At 43.8% G+C, this 12,645-nt stretch overlaps 1 protein-coding gene across 10 annotated transcripts in view; it reads right to left on the reverse strand.

Annotated features, from left to right (window-relative positions):
• Window positions 1-12,645, reverse strand: part of LOC109636626 (ephrin type-B receptor 3) — a 59,558-nt gene that overhangs the window by 27,220 nt on the left and 19,693 nt on the right. For all 10 annotated transcript variants that reach the window (XM_020098441.2, XM_020098434.2, XM_069521880.1 and 7 more), the window contains exon 2: window positions 3,253-3,317. In XM_020098441.2, the coding sequence (XP_019954000.1) occupies window positions 3,253-3,317 (65 nt within the window). The remainder of the gene's footprint in view (window positions 1-3,252; window positions 3,318-12,645) is intronic.

Below are 12,645 nucleotides of genomic sequence, written 5' to 3' on the forward strand. Positions count from 1 at the left end.
TCACCCACTGCAAAAGAGCAATGTGGCCAAGTGTTTGTGGGTGTATGCATGAGGTTGTGTGTGTTTGTCTGAGCGATATGTCTGCATGAGCATGCATTTTCTATGCATGTTTGTGTATAAGTGTGTGTTCAGGGGGACCACATCCCAGTGAGACACACACCAGTGGTCAACCCCGAGTGCCTGCTTACCAAGGCTGAATGTATTAAACAGGTCATGAAAAAAGTTTCTTGGTATTGACTTCCAACAGGATGGAAGGATATGCAACATGTGAGATTCACATTTTCTCTTACTTCTTCCCAATCAAAGTTATAGATTTTACTTTCAGATGACAACGCCTCTGTCAAAATAGTTTGGAATAAACTAGAAACAGGAATATGGTTGTGAGGACAGCGATGCTGGTTGTGCTGTACACATTCTCTCAGACCTATTCTCGATGTCTTGATACCTCTTTTCATTCAAGCAAACATTAAGCAACTAAACTAGATCTATTGGCTTAAGGCATTAGCTGAAATACTTATGTTTGTTCCAGATGTGAATGTGCTCTCTGGGGCTAGACTTAAGGGCATTTCAAACGTATTCATCTCATGTGTTAGCACGCTGGGGGTCTGTGAAGCAGGCGGCGAAACACTAACAATAGTCATTACCTCCACAAGTAAAAAAATTGGTATATTGTTATCAGTGTATGGTTTATGGAAAACCCTGAGTGTGGGCCCTGTTATAAAGTGGAATTCCCCCATGATATCCCATCTGTTTTGTAAGACAAATGATACTGTGTATGAATAAACACACACAATACAGAGACATGTAGTGCAAATTAAGCAACAACACCAGATCGAGATGGTTTTTGCCTTACACACACACACATACACACACACACACACACACACACACACACACACACACAAACTCACACTTAAACACAGACATGAATGATGGACAAATGCTACAGGCTATACGGACGGATGCAGACAGTGAGACGGAGTAGTGCACATACCTGAGTAAAGACACAGAGGGGAAAAATATGATAGAATACATGTGCACACAGAGAAACATAGTAATGAGGTATGTGAAGACTCTGACTTGAAAGGTTCAATACTTAAAGGACCATATTTTAAGAGGTATAATTGTACCATTTATGTGTGTCTGCTAGCTATAACATGGGGAAAAAAGTATTGATTTTTTTCCTGCTTTAAAGAGGGCCTCTTTCTGTCCAAGCCACACACAGACAGATTTTGCTGTGAAGCAGAAGTAACTGTTTTTCATCAGCAAACTCTCTGATTGGCTAAGCACAGGTTCAACTCAAAAAAGGATGTGACTTAGTTTGAAAGCTCCAGTCAACGCGACTGGAGAATTGTTGAGACTCAATGTGGATCATAAAATACAATTCAGTTTCTACTGCTCATCTAGTTCTGCACCAATCCTTGTACCTCTGTTTGCCCCCTGTAGCCCACTCCACTATTTTACTCTGAGCCATTAGCCCACACTCTGGACTAAAACACTAGTGCCTAACTGTCAAAGACTGACTGTCCACACCTCAGTACACCTGCTAACAAAACTTTTTGTACTCAACCTACACAAGTGTGTTAACACTGTCTTACCCTCCCACAGGCAACGCAGCTGCCTGTTTCGGATCAAATTCTTACTGGCATTTAAAGCTGGGGCCCACAGCTTGTTGTGGGTGAGGAAGAAGAATGCTAGTAATAGGTGATTTCAAATTTTTCAGCTTTTTGTTACCTCTCTGAGTTTATAAAAAGACAACCAAATCTATTTTCCTGGTGACACTAGACAGAATGTGAAGCAATCTATGTCCTCAATTTCACTCACTGACATCATTGGTGCTTTGATCTTGTCTTGTTCTCTAAGTCGCTGTCTCTCTGTCTTGCGCTGCTTGAAAATGTCTCTGGATTTTACTTTATTTCAGTCCCTCTGCTTTCCCCCTTCCCCCACTTGGTATGTCACAGTGTTTGTCCTTTCAGCCACTGTACCTGTTCTTCTTAAACATTTGTCAACCATAACAAAACAGGCTGCGCTGTTTCCGTAGCGAGACTGCAAAAGCATACAAATAATCACACGTAAAATATGGTGTGCATCAAAACAGAAAAGGGGGGGAGATAACTCAGGGACACACACCGTCTGTGGTACATTCTGTTGCAAGACAAAAAGAAAAATGCTTGTGAGAAAATTCATCCCCCTTCGGTTGGTAATGTGGGAAATCTGAAGTGCAAAAGGCTCTTCACTGTATCATCTTTTGAAAAGAAGCATCTGTTGCGGGTTTGGTTGGAAAAGAAATAAGGAGGCGTTTTTTTTTTTTCTGTTTCTATGCCCTTCTGCATGGGAGCAGTGGGAGCATTGCTGCAGCATTGTAGTTTAACGAGGGGGAGGGGGACAGAGGGAGGCAAAAGAAGATGGACAGATAGGAGGAGGGAAGGAGGAAGGGGAGAGAGGGCATGACAGGCTGTGAGGGGGTGCGTCCTGATTGTTGCAGCTGATGTGGTTATAGTGTGTCTGGCTTCATTAGTGCTTAGTTACTTGGAAGTAAAGGAAGAGGAGAATAAGGAGGGTGGGTGACTTCCAACAGCTTGGGTGGAATCTTCCCTGCAAGGGCATTGGGGTAAAAACTAAATATATAAAAATGGGGGCCCACCTTTCAAAACACAAGGGCCAAGTCAGAGGGCCACACAAAGGCGAGGGGAGGAGTGCTGGCGGTCTTTGAAGTATAGCTGAGGAGGGGTCAAGACTCTTTTTGCTCCTCTTTAGCCCATTGTGGAGACCACATGGGAAAGCAAGAGGAGGCTGTCACTGGCACTTTGTGTGTGGTAGATTTGGATGCCTGGATGTGCAATAGGTCAACAGCAAGAAATATTTCTGTCCTTAAAAGGGTACTTCACGAGGAAACTGACGCTTTTCACATGTTTCGAGGGCAATGAGGCGAGAGGAAAGGAACATCTGTGACTGTGTGGGTCGGTGAAATTGGATTGCAGTGTATCTTTTTCTCCTCGCTAAAAAGCGCATCCTGTTGAATGTTAAAGCGCATCCTGTTGAGTGATTTGCTGATGAAGGTGTACATGGCTAAGCAGCTTCAAAGAGGCAAGCAGGCGCACTGCATATAGAGGCACAAATGTGCACATGTAGAGTCACAGCTGCAGGCATGTGTAAAACATAAAATTAAAAATCCTACTTCCTTTTCTCTATTAATGACCGATTCTTCGTAAAACTACTACTTAATACACAAACGTTGCCTCGTAAACTTACCCCAGTCTCAGGGTGTGCGGTCCAGGCTAATTCTGTCGTAGCCCACTTTGTGTCCATCAGCGTCTCTGTGAACGGAAGCAGAGAGAAGACGACCAGGTTAGACAAAAGGAAATGGGTAACAGAGGAGATCAATAGAATAGAATAGTTTTACAAGGAAGTCATAAAACTTGTAAAATGGTTCAAGGGACAGATAAGAGGCTTTGACTGAAGTTGTTCCCAGATAACTGGATGAATAACTCAGACAGGGAGGGCTTAAAGCGATATTTAATTCAATTAGACAAAGAAGTACTGTATGTGTGAGTGTGTTGTGTGCATGACAGGAAGAACCCAGAGCCAGTGGGGGAGTGAGACAGAGATCTAGGTGGGCAGTCTGTAAGGTATTGTGTGACATTTTATTGTGGCTCCTCATCTGGCTAATTAGATGGCTATTAGACATTTGCTTTAATAAAGTGGAGAGGAAGTAACGCAGAGTCTCGCTGAGAAGCAGTTCCGCTTCCCACAGGGCGTGCTGACACACAAAAACACACAAAAACACACACGCAGTGAGCAACAGATTGTAAAACTCCAAAAGATATATTACCCAACAGACGGCTTTAATGGAGAGGGGGGTAATAAAGTTGGGTATCACAAGAGGTGCTCTTGAGCAGAACAAAGGTCAATACGCTTGAACTGATTTCACTTTTTATCAATACATGAATGCATACAAGTACGCCCTCTAAGTTTATTTGTACACTTTCAGTATCTCTGGAGACACACTGAGGAATTCACACCCTTCACACTCTCACAGACACGCAAAATGGTGGACAGGGATCTCTCCCGCTTTCCACTCTCTTGTTTCTTCTGGTAAAAGATGCCGGGTTTGTGAGAGCAGAGAAGGAAGACTGTAAATGTCGAGTCTTTTACTACCTTGTGCTCAAGGCGCAGTATGCAGCCACGTTATTATCTCGACCGCTGTGCTGTTCTACAAGATAGTAAAAGATGATGAAATGGCACTGGCGGAAAGGAAGCTTCTGCTATCCCTTGTCGTGAAGGGAAATGCGATATGCTCCAGTTTTTCCTGCCTCGGTTGCAGGGAATGAAGCTGAAGACCTCTTCAAACTTCCACTACACTATCCTACCACCATCTCTCTCGGTTGTTCTCTACATCCCTCTGCTTATTTCATCTTTGTATGTATATATATATTTTTTATGCTGGGTGAGCTGACAGGAAATGGCACCTGGGAGCAAAATAAAACAGCACAACCCCAGTATTTCACCATACCCTCTCCATATGCCTGTGTAGCTCTGTACAGACAGGAGGCAACTGGGGTTTCCCACTGAATTCTGCCCCTGCATGTTTTGAGTGACAGTGTCGCTGACATGTGTATGTGCCTATTATGCTGGCAAAAAAATATGACTTCCAGGAGGGTTCCAGCCAAAGGGAGATATCTTCCCATACAAAAAAACATGCAATCAGATTTCAAATGTAGCTTTGGCTTGTTCCCCTTAGGCAAAATGGTCTGGAAGCTTCAGTATGAGCCAGTTCACGCAGTGAGGGCTGTCTCTCGGGGAGTGGCTGTGGGAACTGTAGTGAATACCACGCACTTGCAGCACAAGGTCAAATCTGGCTCACAACCTTTGTCACAAACAATTTTCTCTCTCTCTATATCCAGCTGGCCTCCAAATCTCCCTCTGTGTGGATGGTGGATATGCTTTAAAACAAAGCCTGAATGCTTTTGCGGAGTGCTCTCTGTCGACCAGATGCAATGATCGAGCCACATTTGTCAACTTGAGCACATAAGGGTCGACCAGTGTTTTCATCTTCCAAACTGTGTCAGTGCACATTACCTGCAGGATTTCCCTTGACTCATACTGTGACAGTGTGTGATTTGGGACCTGTTAATGTTTGGCTCGCAGGTAGGTAAGCCAGTGTGGTGGAAATGACACACCTCCGCTGTGCAGGGTGTTTATTATTATGACTAGGCATTGTGTGTGGTACTAAGGCTTGTCATTAGAGCTGACCTTGCTGAATATGACAACACAGTGAAACACAAAGACAAACAGGGGGGAGTCAAAAACGAGAGGTGGCTGGGAGATTCAGAGAGAGAGAGAGAGAGAGAGAGAAAGAACGAGAGATATGCAAAACACACTCACACACACCTGTCCAATCTGAGTCAATAGGGTTTGGACGGTGGATCATTCGAGAGTACATGAGCAGCAGTAACCCTCCCATCTGGATGCATCTGCATTGTCTATCCTAACCAGGTCTGCAGTGTGTGTGTGTGTGTGTGTGTGTGTGTGTGTTTGGTGCTAAGCCCTGCATTGTGCACAAAGTGGAGCACCAATCCTGAGTCAATGGGCCTGAGCAAAAGCACTGAGTGACCCCAGCCTAACCCAGACACTCCCTTTCTGTCAGTGTGTGTGCATGTGGGTGGTTGTTGTCATTTGTTTCTGCACATTATGTGTGTGTGAATAACTTATCAGGAAGTGAAGGCACACTGCAATATTCATGACTGTACAACAAATACAGACACCTGCACAGTCACAGAAAACACACAGCCTCTCAAAAACAATCCAGAAAATAGCGTTCACGAACGAAGCAACAGTTTTCTGTGTCAAACTGACTTGTTCTATATGAAAGATAAGATAAGAGTATTAAAGAAAATGCCTTTATCTTTTTGCTTTTTTTAAAGCAAACAAAAAATCTTCTAAGACCACGCTGCAGGCAATTTTCCTAATGGACCTGGCTGAGAGAAAGAAAAGAGAAATAGTCGGAAAGGAAACCAGAAGGACGAGTTGAGGGACTAACAACCAAAGTGGGACTGTAAGACCCTCCCCTGTTGTCTGCCTTTTAGCTCTTCAAGTTTCACTTTGAACTTTTTTTTTTTTTTTTTTTTTAAATCCAGCTTGTAGTTTTGCGGGAAAAGGGGCAAACGGAGTAAATCAGTCAAATGAAGAGGCAAATTTGCTGATGAAGAACACACACAGAGGGAGAGTGAAGCATGCAGATGTGGGAGGTGGTGCTGGATCGGCACACACAGATGCACAAGGCTGTTTAATCCATCTTCCTCACATGCACTCTCCCTTTTTTCATCTTCACTTTCAATCTATTTCTTATCAATCCTGTGAAATGATGGAACAAATTTCCTGTTTTTCCATCATCTATTGATCCCACTCTCTAACTACTTTCCATCTCTTGTCACTACAGGAAGTGTTGGGTCTGACCCCTTATTTCGTTTGTCTTCTCTCTCTCTCCCCTCTTCCTTTTCCTGACAATCTCTATATCTGTACTCGTGTTTTTCACGTTGTGCTGTGATGGATGTGACGTGAGGAGTGCAGGGGAATGTTTTTCAACCTCCTGCCGCTCACGACTACTATTCAATTAGCGAGTCACTGTTTGAGTAACCTGAGGACTGCTTTCGTAAAGTGTTATTTATGATGGAGGTCAAATGCTCCTGGGATTAATGTAACAAACACGAGGAAAAGAAATGGCATTATTTTCCTCTGCGTGCGCTGATGTGTGAGAAAGAATTGCAGAAATACAAACAGGGCTTGGGGGGAGATGACAAGCAAGGAAAAAGTACATGCACATACACACATATGCATGCATGCACGCAAAGCCAACCCCTACAGTCTAATCCCATAATGACAGGGCAGGCCTAATAACAGGGGAGGGCACAGAAGCATTCGTCCCTATGGCCGCATCCCATTCACACACACACACACACACACACATACAGAGTTACAAGCCTCTTAAAATATTTCTTTGTTCAAACAAGTAGACTTCTTAACAGAAAAACGAGAGAAGGGCCGAAGGAGGAAAAGGAGAAGAAAGGCTATTATTGACAGAGAGGAATGTGTAGTTGTTTCACAGGGGCCAAGTCCCCAGGGTCACACGGAGCAGACAGGTGAGGGATTTAACTCGGTGCTATGCTGCAACTTCTTTGAGCTTTTTAGCATCGTCTTTGTTAGCGTGACGCCGCCCGATGACAACTGAGAGATAACCAAACCAAACCCTGGGGGAGCTGAAAGCGAATTTCTGTCTCGACAACCCTGGGAGAAAAGATCTTTGCAGACATGTTAAATGTTTTTGTTGACATAATCCCTTCCCTTTAGCATTATTTCCTGATCATAACAAAATGGCTGCTGCAGTAATGAAACATGATGACAGCAGGATTTTGTTTTCAGCTGGAGAAAGTAATGAAAAAAGGAAAAATCAAATCCTCTAATGATTCTTCCCCTGAAAATCCTTCTCTTCAGGCTTCTCCACTAGTTAATTATCGTCTCTCCACCTCTTCTCTGAGTTGCCCTTTTGTTATGTTCTTCTACAGTCAAACACAACGAGCACATGGCAACCTGGCATGGGGGCAGCCACTCCATTAAAATACTATGCCGTCTGGTTGCCAAACACTTGAGCCTGTGTTTAGCCACAGAAACAGTGAAATGTGTCAACATTGAGAGTGAGGACCCCACGCTCGAGTTATTAGCGCTATTAGCCTGATTGCTTAGTGCGCTATCTTTGTTGGCTCCGCTTTTGTCATCCGGTGTGAAGCAGGGGCACAGAAAGAGAGAGAGAGGGGAAGAGAGACACAGCAAAAAGAGAGCAGGAGGAGAGATGCCATTCAAATTCAAATGGTCCAAGCAGCCTTTTTGCCTTTGTGCGGGGCCAGAGTGCGATGATTAGGAGAAGTCCCCCTGCATTTTGCGGCGAGACCTCCCCTCCGGCACCCACACACAAACACTCGCAGTCACGGTAATTGGTTTCTGCGACATGGACAGGCCAAGGAGGTGATTCCTCTGAGGAATTTCTGAACGGACTCTCCTCCCATGACAACCGGCCCACCACCCACACCTCCACCCAATCAACACACACACACTGCGAGCACTCACTGTCAGTCATCCCACAATAGCTGTCACACACAACGTTTGCCGTGTGTGTGTGTGTGTGTGTGTGCTAACAGGGTTACGACGTCGATGCCTCGCAAAACACTCCACCTTCCTCCATCTTTCCCCTTGTTCCCATGCACTCTCTCTCTCTCTCTCACTCTCAGCGTAACTCTTGTTTCATCTCTCCCTGTGGGGAAGTCTAATGAACGCTCGTCTTTGCCCTCTGCATGTGTCACTGGGCCCCTGGCCTCAATTATTTTTCCCTCGTCAGAAGATACCTTGGGGCCGAGTACTATTTGGGTTGTAACAGCGTGCCACTTTTTTTTTTTCCTCTCTTCCTGTCTGCTTGGCCCGTTGTGTCTGTCAAGGCAACTTCTGACAAGCAGCTCTTACCCAATGATACTGGGTCTTTGAGATTAACAAACAAACACAACACGGTTCTTTTCTGTCAAAGGCTCTTGAGGTTGCAGAGCCGAGCGGAGCAAAGCAGCCGAAATGTGGGGGGGGAGGAGCTTTGATCGCAGCAGGGAAGGAAGTAACCGGTTTTAACGTATATCTGTGGCCTCAATTTAAAGAATTCTTTCTGTGAGAAAGAATGTGATGTATTTATTTATTTTTTGTAGTTCCAATTGTTTTCCACGACTTCATGGCCTGACATGAAAACAAAAACCCACCACAACTTTAAAACCAGTTATCAGTTTTAATGTTGTGGCTGACTTAGGTGTGTGTGTGTTTGTGTGCATGTGTGTGTCTGCGGCAACCAAGCCAAAGAGGATAGTGCCTTTTTCAAGGGCTTGTGAAGTCTAGTCTAGTTCCTGTTCTGCGGAGGGAAAGGACCTCTTTGTCTTTCACCCCCTCCCTCTTTTCTTTCTCTCTCTCCCTCACTTTGTCTGTTCTCTCTCTCTCTCTCTCTGCCCCCCTCCCTCTCCCCTTCTCTCACTAACTCTCCTAATTACAAAGCACAGAGGATCTGACGAACAGGTAGCCTTCAGGGCAGCCGTCTACAAAACCAGGTGTGCCTCTATGATTGTGTGTGTGTGTGTGTGTGTGTGTGTGTGTGTGTGTGTGTGTGTGTGTGTGTGTGTGTGTGTGTGTGTGTGTGTGTGTTTGTGTGTGTGTGTGTTGATAAGTTTGAGTGATGGTACATGTGTCTGTTTGAGTCATCGGATGTATGAGTGAATGTAAGTAGTTGAAACTGAAGCTTCTGTTTGCTTTATTGCATTGTCCCTGTGGCTTTTAACATGGTGTCTTATGGGATTAGTTATTCTAACATTGGCCTCTTACAAATTGTTTGATTATTGTTTCCATGCACTTGACTAGATTGATTATTATTATTACTACATAATATCATAATGTGAGAGACTTCTATGTAAATGTAAAAAGATGGACACTACAACTACTACTTTCTCTCACTCCTGCGTTGTACATCTGTGCCTGAGTGTATGTGAATGTGCACAATCTCTTCCGTCTTTTGCCTCAACTCCATTGTTAACCGCCCAAACCCTCACACTGCACATAGACGGGCATTCACAGCCGTGTGCCATTAATGGCTCTCTGCTCGGTCGCAGCCCTTTCATCAACCGTAATAACAATATAACGCACACACACACACATTCACAGCTGGGGTGAGCCATTAGCGTTGTTTTATCGGCTACTTGCTCTCTGACACAAGCACTTTAGGTCGTCTCCAAAATCCAATTCTGGAAAGCTTCAATGGGAATCCTCGATAGTGTGGGTGTCTGCATTTCATCAAGAGTGCTATCCTTGCCCCTTGTAACTGTACCTCCATCTAATCAGCAAACTTTTTGCTATTATTCACGTGTCAATGGAAATACCGACGTAAGACGAACACTGCAGATTGGCCAAGACATGCAGTTTTTAGCTCGCAGCCAGCTGATGCGGTGGCTTTGAACCTGCAATCTTGTAAGATACCACCTCATCTCCCAACTTGTTAAAGCTAGACATGACATTTTGCTCTTAGAAGAGAATGTGCAAGCTTTTGTTCACTGTGCATGTCATTCCACATTTATCATTATATCGCTCCCTGCCCCTTTCATACATACTTATCTTCCTGTGTGTGTGTGCTGCTCCCACAAGACTGCTGATTCCGAGTTTCGTGACTTAATAACAGAGTTCTGGGCTTTTGTCTTAGAAAACCTAACCACCTTCTTCTTGTTTTTCACTCATGCCTCCCAGTGATGACGTGATGACTGAAATATTTCTCTCCAGGAGTCATCCCAGCCCATGCTGATTTACGGCAAGCAGATCTAATTAGGGTTGCCAGTTCTTTAACTCACCTCTCACTGGAAACTAAGTGTGCCACAGCAAAATAAATGCTGACATCATCTGAAATGGAAATATAACTTTTACAATGAATAAGTAGATTGTCAACGAAAGCCTCCACCTCTTATTTTAGATTTTTTAATGAGGTGTAAATGGTCTTTTAATAAGTAAGATCTGAGTAATAATCTAACAAGTATTGTTTTACTGTAGCAATTATTTTGTAAGGATTGGTGTCACTTTCATCGTGTGCATATGTCTTCGGATAGGTCATGTTCCTCATTTGCAGATAATTATGTTAAGGCCATCAGGTCTGTCTGTGTTTAACAACCTCCAGGAAGTGGGCACGGGACCAGATTTCTGCAGGGACACTGAATGTTTACATCACCTAACATGGAAACTCTTGCCTCAAACTTTACCATAAATGAAGCACTTTTTCACTCGCAGTCCTTCCTGGAAATGTTCCACACGTCTCTCTCTCTCTCTCTCTATGTTGTACAACATTTCATATTTCAGTCTGGGTTTGGATTATTTTTTTTTCTCCTCTGGTAAAATTCAACATCAGACACTGACAGTAAACACTGTTTGAGTATACTGCCCTAGTCATGAATTAGATAGCTGAATCCAAGCGTGGGTTTGACTTGTGCAGCGTGTGCCTGGTGCGTGAGACGCATAGGTGCCATCATCTGATTTCCTGGCGAATGACTCAGCCAACTGCGACTGAAAAATGCAAACAAGCAAGGAAGGAGCAGGTTTGCCTTCCCCCCAAAGATCTGCATATGGAAATACAGATTTCCTTGTCGTGTTATGTGGGAATTTGTGCGTGTGTATTTTTGTATTAGTCAGAGTGAGAAAGGAAGCGAGACACAGTAATTTGGCTGTCTGTTTGTGAGTGTGCATGTGTGTGACTGCAGCTGTTTATTTCATTCCTTTTCACCTCACGCTCCCTGGGGGACCGCAATACCTGGAGTATGATTCATATTTAAAGCACAATATAGTGTAACTGCAACCTCGGCAGGCTGTGATTGATTTACTAGCCTGGCACGCACATAATGGCAAACAAATAGGCAGCTGAGACACCACATACACATGAACACACACAACTACACTTTTCCAATTTCTATAAAGAGATTTCTTTGACACATATCAAAATTACAAGCAGGCAACACGCAGCTCCACCATTAGCTAGCTTTCAACGACACTTGTTTATAACATATACTGTTAAAACTGCGCTCCCTGTCTTTTATACAAGTACGTTTTCACCAAAGCATTCCTTTACATGCAGGGTTTCAAAGTCTTGCTCAAGGGCACGTCAGTAGAAAGAAGTAAAGAAGTGCAGAGTACACTGTTCTGCAGACAGTGGAGTACACTAGCCTATATAAGGACATTTCTCTTGACAGATTATTTAGCAGGCTGTTTTTCATTTGAGCTCCCATTTCAATGCAACCAGAGTCCAGCGGAAATTCTGCCAACACGATGAATCAATTCTCACATCTTTCTAAAACAGATACACATCTCTCTCTCTCTCTATCTTTCCATCTCCTATTGCATGTACTTCGGCATTTATTTAAAGCTTGCGACTGATGTTCAACAATTGCCTCATTATATGTTCATCTACAAAGCGAGGGACATGAAAGGGGGGGCAGCAGAGTAATTTACTTAATGAGATAAAGCCGTGTCGATATTCTTTGATTTGCTGCTTTGTCTGGTCAAACCTACAGACTCCTCTGCCGACTCCTCTGCAGATGTGGCTAATGAACAAGCGTCGCTCCGTCGCTCACTTGCCCGATAGGAATCATGTGAGGTGGCCGCAGATGCTAATGAATATGAAGTACCTCAAAAGTCAAATGAGAAGATAGAAAGACAGATTAGGATTCAATTAATCCTGTAATAATCCTCATTCTTATTCAACAGTATCACTTAAATGCTAGGATGTAGAAATACATGCATATACCCATCTATCTATCTATCTGGGTAATAGTGGTGCAGGCTAACATTGTGACAAGTAAGCGTCAGGCCTAACTAACTCCATCCACATCACATTCAGCCTAGTAAGTCTGCCAATGGGTTTTTGGCAGCTCCTTTTATTTTACTCACTTCAACCTACTCCCCGTCACATTTTACAAATTCTGTGTGTCCTTCTGTGGAAGAAAAAGATTTCTCAGGAGAGTGGCCTCAGAGTCCACACAAACCAGAACGTCACAGGTTTAATCTCCAAGGTCAGCATGTGTCCATTAACAGACTGTT

The sequence above is a fragment of the Paralichthys olivaceus genome, chromosome 3 (genome assembly GCF_024713975.1).
Source record: "Paralichthys olivaceus isolate ysfri-2021 chromosome 3, ASM2471397v2, whole genome shotgun sequence".
Classification (NCBI taxonomy): Eukaryota; Metazoa; Chordata; class Actinopteri; order Pleuronectiformes; family Paralichthyidae; genus Paralichthys; species Paralichthys olivaceus.